Consider the following 8,196-nt stretch of genomic DNA (forward strand, 5'->3'; position numbering starts at 1 on the left):
ATTGCAGTTCACTGATATTATTGAATTTTAATTACCGTAGTTTGCTCGGATGCACCTGATGGCGCTACGTGTACGAATTGCACTTGTTGATCTTTGGCGCAGAGACCATAAAGGTATTAGAAAGAGAGGGAAGGCTCCTGTGTTAAATGCGTTTCCTTATGGAGAGAGATTTCTCCTCTTCTGCCTCGCGGTAGGAGAGGTTGGCTTTTCGTTCGGGTATACTCGGCTCTATTTCGTGGAGGCGCAAAACATTGGCGCCGAGTCGAGGAAGACTGCACAAAAGGCAGCCGTGGGTGCGGACGTAACCCATCAGCCAGGCACCCTGCCGCTCTCATACTCCGAGTCAGGATGAATAAATTGAATAGACGAATTATATTTACCTGGAAGGTCGGCTTAACACCTAATTTGTTGAATTCGCCAGGCATAGAAATAAATACCAAAAGAAATGTTAATGCCACTTTTTTGGGGATTAGACAAATAAAAGGGGCAATTGGGTGAGATGGACTCGGCGCCGATTTCCGAAAATTCCTCAAAGGCTCAGACACGCCGTTTGCAGACAATGCAGAATGCACCTGTGCAACTTTTCGACCTGCACTGCTCGGTCAGTCTGAAATATTTTCAGCGGCTGGAAAGACGTATCCCTCCAGTATCTATCATTGACGAAACTATATTCCGAGTTCCGAGCAGTCCAGAAATTATTCACAATTAAAATTTGGTAAGCCAAAAATTATTTAAAGATTTAAAATTGCAAGTTGCAATCAGCTGCAATAATTATAGTTTTGAAATTAATTATTTTTTAAATTATAATCTTTAGATCAAATTTAAATGAGCAACTTAAGTGACGCAAAAAATGATCCAACCTATGCTCTTCAATGTCCTCGCCAGAAGAAATTTTTGTCATGCAGCTTATGCAAGAGACGGCGGGGTCCCCTTGAATCAAATATTGATGAAAATGTCAATATTCCTCTTTTTCGGTATATAAATTTAATTTTTAAAATTTCATGGTTTATTAATATTATCAACGTTAATTAAAACTTTCAGTATGCGCAATGTCAAAGACGAAGATATTAAAAATCAGTGGTGTGATTGGATCCAGGAGTACTATCCTGAAGTGAATATTTCTCCCAACCTTTATGTCGGCGGGGAGCACTTTTCGCCCATGTCAATCAAGGGTGGAAACAACATGAGATGGAAACTGGAAAGGGGGGCCGTTCCGAGTATATATGTGCATCCTCTTATATATGCCAAAAAAGTAAGGCAAAATACAATTCCGTTTTATTTTTAATTTTGGAAGCGGGTTTAAATACCATTATTTATTAAGTGTTTTTAATTAATTTTTTTTGGTAAAATACAAATTTTAGTTAATCACACAAAACTGAAGTATTTATATATTGAAAAATTAAATATCCTCACTACTGATAGTTATTATTGTTATATTTCCTATATTTTAATTATTTATTAATTAATTTATATTAATTTAATTAATTTATCAATGAAATTATCATTTCTTACTTTGATTTAAATATTATAATTGTTAAAATTATTTCAATTTCAAGTTACATCTTTATTTTAATTTTCTCAATATTACTATTTCCTTTTGAAATACTATTTAAGAAATTTTTCTAGCTTCCAGTGCAAGATGACAATCTAGAAACAGCTGCAAAAAGGAAAGCTCCCGAGCAATCCAATATTGTGAGTTGACCATTAAAGTTATTTTCAAATTTCAATTTATTTATCCTTAACAATTAAATTCAATTAGGCCCCTAAAACCAATAAAATTCGGCGTCAAATCATCAGCGATAATGGAGCAGAAATTCGCGTTGACATCTCACAAGCAGCACCATCAAATTCCTCCAACCTAAATGTCAGCGGCTGCAGCACATTGGATATGTCTCTTGGCGCAGTTAATTATCGTACGACAAGTTCAGCGCCTGTAAGCAACAACTTGACACGGCAAGTAATATTAGACACAATTAAGGAGCATTACAATATTTTGGAGTCGATTGATAGAAATATTGTGTTTGATGAAACTCCTATTAGAAATAATTTTAAGAAAGAGAGAGTTGGAATTGAAAATAGTATAAATTCTTGGCTAAATGAATCTAGAAATATGAATGATTTGGCGCCAACTGATATTCAATCATTATTTGAGAAACTCAAGGTAAATTATGGCCTTCAGTTGCGTTATCTTTCCATGTTGAGCACAAAGAACGAATTAATTGAGCATGATTATGAAATGGCAGAGGACTGTGCTGTTGATATTGTTGGTTATATTGCTGGTTTTTTAGCTCGCAGGTTTAAATCAACGTCAGCATGTGATTTGTGCATATCTGTTTTAACTGATGAAAGCATTGGCCATGACTTACCTGGAGTTGGGTTAATTAAACAAAAAAACAGGGTAGAAGCCACCTATGGTCTCGTGAAACCATCTCAACATGTGTTAAAAATTTGTTTAATTACCGATGCTTGTATTAATGAATTGAATGGGAAAAATCTCAATGAGATCATTGGGAGTAATATTCCAAAAAAAGTTGCCACAGCGTTGGAAAATTCTAATATTTTCAGTACATTTAGGGACCACTTTTTGAATCATGGCCCTGATTATATGCAAATGATCATCCATAAAATAAGCGCAAGATATGTTAAAATTATTGTGGGAAATCAAGCAAAAGTTTTAAACCACGATGTTGTGTCACAACGTCGAGCGTATTTAAAGACACTCCATTACCAAGGTATGTAAATAGTTAATAATAAAAAGTTTATTGACAATTACATATTGAATATTAATTAAGTTAATGTAATTATAACAATTAAAAATTATATATAGGATAAACTGCATTTACTCATGAATTTAGAAATAAATACATGATATATATAAGTTATGAAAAATGTATAAGCTTTTAAGTTTTTATTTGTTAAAACTAATAAATTTTATATTTAACTAAAATTTAAATAAAAACTTGTAAATTTATGTTGACAATGTGTGTTTTATTAAAATTCATAAGACTACCTTATTTTTAATTAAATATTTATTATATTTTTACAGAATCTTTATTTTACAATGTTTATTTTCATGAAATTTAAAAAAAATCAATAATATTTAATAAAAATAAAATAATTTTGTTGAGCGGTTTGATTTTTGAACATTTTATCTTGTGACAAATGCGCATATTGCCCTTGTCTTTTTTTGCTCCGCTGCGTCGCGATACGATCGCAGCCGAGCCGAGCGAGCACACAACATGTAACCCCCACCCGTACTGAACATCGCATCCCCACTACTCGCGATGCTGAAAATGCGATGTTCAACATCCCACTTTTGCTCGGCCAGAAAGCATGGGCCAGCATACCCGCCTTCCCTCTCTTTCTAATACCTTTATGGCAGAGACCGGCCTCGCCCCTCTCGTTCACTTCTCATGCCGAAATCATAAAGGTATGGCCGAAATGGGATGCAGCACAGAGTTGTACAGAGAGAGCATCCCTGTTAAATCCCCTATGCGCGAGTGTCGCCTGCCTCTGCAACTGACCTCGGAGAGAAACTGAGGGGGGAGGTAGAGCACGAGCTGCAACTGAGCAACCGAGCGGCTGCTGGCTGCTATTGTGAACATTTATTCCACTCCGATGATTTTGTTTCTTTTCTCTCCTGGGCTCTTCCTTGGGCCTTTTTCTCCTTTTCAAATATTAGGGATATATTTTTTTCTCCGGTTCTCAGCTTTGCGCGCTCACGGTAAAATATCAATTTCTCAAGTTTAAATATGAGCCTATGAGGAAATTTTATGAAAAATTTCAATTGAAAAAAAATAGTTCTTTTAGTGTGCTACAAAATTTAAAGATAACGTAAGTTTGTTTTATTCAGTTAAATTTGAAAAATAATTAATTGTGCAAATTGTACAAACATATTTTTTAAATTCGTTAAAATAATTTAATTAAACTTTGAAAGTTAAAAGGTTTATCTGATTGAGTTGTATCGAAAAATTTTATTCACGCTGTATTTGCTGATTTACCTATTTAATTAAAATAAAGGTTTGTAAAATTCGCTATCAAATCTGGCATATAGGTGTGCATAGTTGTACATATTGTCTTTGTAGCGGATCGTCAATTAAGATCATTAAGATACATGAAATCACATGAAATATTCTGTCCATTGAGAGCAAAAAGTTTTAACATATTTTTCAAGCAAGCCAACTTTTTTCTTTTAATTTATCAATTAAATTTTGTTGTATTTATTTTGTGATTTTTCATTGTAAACTTTTTATTTATTTATTTATATATATATATTTTTTTAAATAACGATTGTTCAAAATCTGATCAGCCACTATTTTGAAGATTTTTGCTCTTGAAAAGTTTCCGAACTAATAAGTTATATATTTATTAAATCAAATCATTAAATTAGATTTTTGCCATTTAATCCTATAAACAGTTACTGACACGATCCGAAAAAGTTAAATTGTTGACTATGCAATTTATAACGACAGTGAATAATAATAACTTGGTTAACCCCAAGGCCAGAAGTAAAAAATAAATTTAATTTAAATAGAATTACGAAAATAGAACAATTCAAAACAACCTGTTTCAAAAAAAAAATATAATTATAGTTTTTTTTTTTTAGATGTCAGCCACGCAATTTTGCACACGCGGCTGCAATATTGTTGCTGAGAAAAATAAATTCACAATACAATTTTTCATTGCAAAAGCAAAATTATATATGTGCAGTATGCACCCTAGTGCACCCTATAGACAATTCTTTACATTTCAAACATGTCTCTTTATTTTTTAATTTTGAAACGGGCAGTTCCTTGATGAGACTGGATGAGACTATGCGTAAAAATCGTTTAGAAGTTTAAATTCTAAACGCGGTAAAACTTTTAAGAAAAGGGCAAAATTTTGTATTAAAAACTGAAACTATGTTTAGTCCGTAAAATTGAAGACTTAAAAAAATTCTCAGAAATTCGTTATAACACTTAAAAAATTTGGTAAAATTAATAACTATAAATTCTTGTTAAGATAATTTCACGGTTCATTATATGTGGCTGCAGCCCTCAGCCAAAAAATGTAAAGCAGGAAGGCAAGGATATTTTTTTTTCAGTCCTGTAAAACAATAAATGAATAAAAACACCTATCGTTTTTTTTCCAATAATTAAAGCAGCATGCAATAACCTTGATCGTGATAAATTATTTAAAAAAGTAGATCTCATAATTCATAATTTTGAAAGTTAAATACTTGCACGATATAAAAATATTGCATTAACTTACGGAATTTAAATTATAAAATTGAATTGGTTACTTGCTTAACTTGCTTGCTTGATTTAAAACTGTTAAAAATAGTTTAGAATTTGATGCAGTGTAAATATGCAAGAAGATTGTCGATCGGAAAATAAGTTTTTTTTTTTATCAAGTCAGCGATCTTCATGAGGTTTTTAATTAATTCATTGCTTTAAATTTTCAATAGATGTTTATATAATTAGTTTTGAGAATTTGATTGATTTCGTACATTCAATTAGTTCCATAGTAAATTTTGGGGGCTTGAAGAATGTGTACCATAATTATTTTTGCATTTGCACAAGTTCAGAGAAAAAAACACACCCACAGACTATATATCACACTCTCACAATTTAAAAACATGATGATTTTATTTTAAAGTCGACTTTTCCTTGATGGGCATTGTAGAACAAAAATCAAACTTTCACAATAAGCAACTCACAAAACCCATCGAGGATAAAAGCCGACTTTTAAATTCGTTAAATTCAAATCACCATGTAGCAACCATCAATCGTGAAAATCTACCAAAAATCCATAATTATACTTTTCTATCACGCTCCCCTTAAAAGTGTAACCAATGCCAAGTAAAAATTTTGCTTTACTTCTCTTGGCAATGTCTAAGAAGTACACAAATTTCATAATTATTTTTATTTTGGAAGAAATTTAAACTTTTTGAATTGGAAACAAAAAAATTAATTATTCTTTCTTTATTTCGCAATTTAGTAGTGCTATGTCGTGGAAAATTTTTTATGCAAAAAATGTAGGATTTTTCTGCACCAAAAAGTTTTTCTATTTTACTTTTTCCGTCAATTTTGCCAATTTTGCAGCGAATTTAGCGAATTTATATCAACTGAATTCTTAATTGTTAATCTAATTAATTTCTAATAATATTTTCTCAACACAACCAGCAATATAAAAAGCAAGGGCATCCAATTTTTAAATTAATTTTTAAACAGTTTGAAAATATAGACAATTAATTTAATCATGCAAAATTTGAAATGGGAAGAAAAGTAAAAAATTTAAATCGTAGAGAAAATTCCTGCATAATTTATTTGGCTGCCTGGCATAAAGGGTTCATTCTGCTCGCCACAACAATGCTCGCAGCCCTCGCAGGTACATTATTTCCTTTAATCCTTACCGCCTCGACGCCCCCGACCCCCGATTACTTACGAAAGAGCCATGTGACATCACGATTTTACCCGATCGTACCCAGCGCCTCTACTGGCAAAACGCTGAACTCTGAATTTTCACTCTCCCATAAGAGACAAAATTTAACCAAGGATGCTCTCTCTGTTTGTACAACTCTGTGGGATGCAGCAACAGCAGCTGTGCTTGTTGACGTATCATCTCCGGTCCCGTGTCTTCTTCCTCTCGCCGCAGGACCGATTCGCTAAAATTCTCTGCTTTGCGGTAAGTTTCGTACCACGAAATTTGCATGTTTTTCCAAACGTGCCCTCCCTTTCCAAATTTTCGTGCTGGCGAGGAAAACGCCGGGCAAAATTTTCCAAGACCTTAAAAGAGGGTGCGCGTTGTTTACTCGAGTGCAACCGCAACCCTTCCTCCCTGCGCGTCCCACTCACTCAGAAATAGGAAAACGACTTCCGCCCCGTCACGAAACGACGAAAGACAGAATAATTTTTCTTGGGAATCGACGTGACTCGACGGCAAATTTCCTGACAGGAAAATAATTTGCATTCTCAGCATTTATTATTATATGCATTTTATACGAACTGCTTCTTGAATTTTATTGCGTCTTGAACAATAAAATAATTTTATTTTTTTTTTATTTTAATAAATTATCATGCGTGCAAATTTATTGTCTGTGCGGTCTGTGTTTGAATTTCAAGTTTTTGATTCGCAGTAAACGATTGGAATGCACTTGCTGCTGGAATTAGTAGCCAGCGGCACTTTAATCTCCCAGCCTCGATCACACTTTTTCATCTCGTTCCTTTCTGCTGTGGGGTCAAGAATAGTGACTCACACGTCCGCGATCCATTCTCATTGCGATAACCATTTACGCGTTTCTTTTGACTTGATCATCAAACGGGTTTTGCGAAACGGCAAGAAACTTTTACTTGGCCTGATAAATGGAAGCAGAGCATTTGAAAATTATTGAAAAAAAAATGCTATGAAGTTTTTAATGGAGGAATGTGGAGAATTCGCCGTCTGACCCAAAGGTGATAATGAGAAAAAGAAAGCCGCCAGGTGATTTTTAGTTATAACGGCGGTTAATTGTTCTGTCGGGTCGTGACGATGGCTAATTACAAAGCGCCTCGAGTGTTGCTTTGGGGGCATCAGTTTTAGATATATTAATATTTCTTACGCGCGGCTATGTTTAATTTATGACTTGTTTTGGTCTGACAAATTAAGGCTGGAATTTTCATTTTGACAATTTTTGTACAATTTATTAGTTTTTACCAATTTTCCATTGAGAATTAGGAAAAAGCGGATTTTTAATATCAATATAAGTATTATAAACCGTGAAAAAGAAAACAAATCGGGGGTTGGTTTGATTTAAATTCAGTTATTTGTGTTAGAAGAGAAATATTCATTGATTATTATACTGTCGCTGCGTTCTTCTTTTGAATGTGGGTTTTATTATCAATGAGATCAATCGTGATTTAGTGTCACTCTGAGCCGAATGTGGCAAAAAAGTGGTCAGGTCGGTATTTGTGCGTGTGTGGAAGGGTGGGTGGGCGATCAGGTCGAAGTAAGGCCTGTGCGGGGCCGGCAGACGCAAGCAGGGCAGACGATTGAGAGCCAGGAGGGACGCAGGCGCACTGCTGCAGGCCCCATTCATGCGCCGGCCGATCCACAATGAACCGACCTGCTATTTTGGTGCTGATTCAGCGCGAGGGTCGCAGGAGGGAGGCGCGGTAATCATTTAATACTGCAGAAATTATACCGAATTTTACTGGAATCAGGAATTGAAAATTAAGC

The 8,196-nt window shown here is 34.2% G+C and overlaps 1 protein-coding gene across 1 annotated transcript; it reads left to right on the top strand.

The window, feature by feature from the left end:
* Positions 1-110: 110 nt before the first annotated feature.
* Positions 111-2,381, top strand: LOC132196179 (uncharacterized). Its single transcript, XM_059618647.1, has 6 exons — positions 111-715; positions 815-974; positions 1,042-1,252; positions 1,627-1,692; positions 1,760-2,279; positions 2,350-2,381. Exons 2-6 carry the CDS (start codon positions 826-828, stop codon positions 2,379-2,381), a joined length of 978 nt encoding a protein of 325 aa, XP_059474630.1. The 5' UTR covers positions 111-715; positions 815-825.
* Positions 2,382-8,196: the final 5,815 nt, after the last annotated feature.

This window comes from Neocloeon triangulifer, unplaced genomic scaffold, assembly GCF_031216515.1.
Source record: "Neocloeon triangulifer isolate White Clay Creek 2 clone unplaced genomic scaffold, ASM3121651v1 ptg000011l, whole genome shotgun sequence".
NCBI classification, from domain to species: Eukaryota; Metazoa; Arthropoda; class Insecta; order Ephemeroptera; family Baetidae; genus Neocloeon; species Neocloeon triangulifer.

Bases quoted from the DNA above. Each gene is read 5' to 3' on its own strand.
- LOC132196179 (XM_059618647.1), top strand. From the start codon at position 826: ATGAGCAACTTAAGTGACGCAAAAAATGATCCAACCTATGCTCTTCAA. The intron at 1,253-1,626 runs GTAAGGCAAAAT...AAATTTTTCTAG, and splicing joins CTCTTATATATGCCAAAAAA to CTTCCAGTGCAAGATGACAA. The intron at 1,693-1,759 runs GTGAGTTGACCA...AAATTCAATTAG, and splicing joins CTCCCGAGCAATCCAATATT to GCCCCTAAAACCAATAAAAT.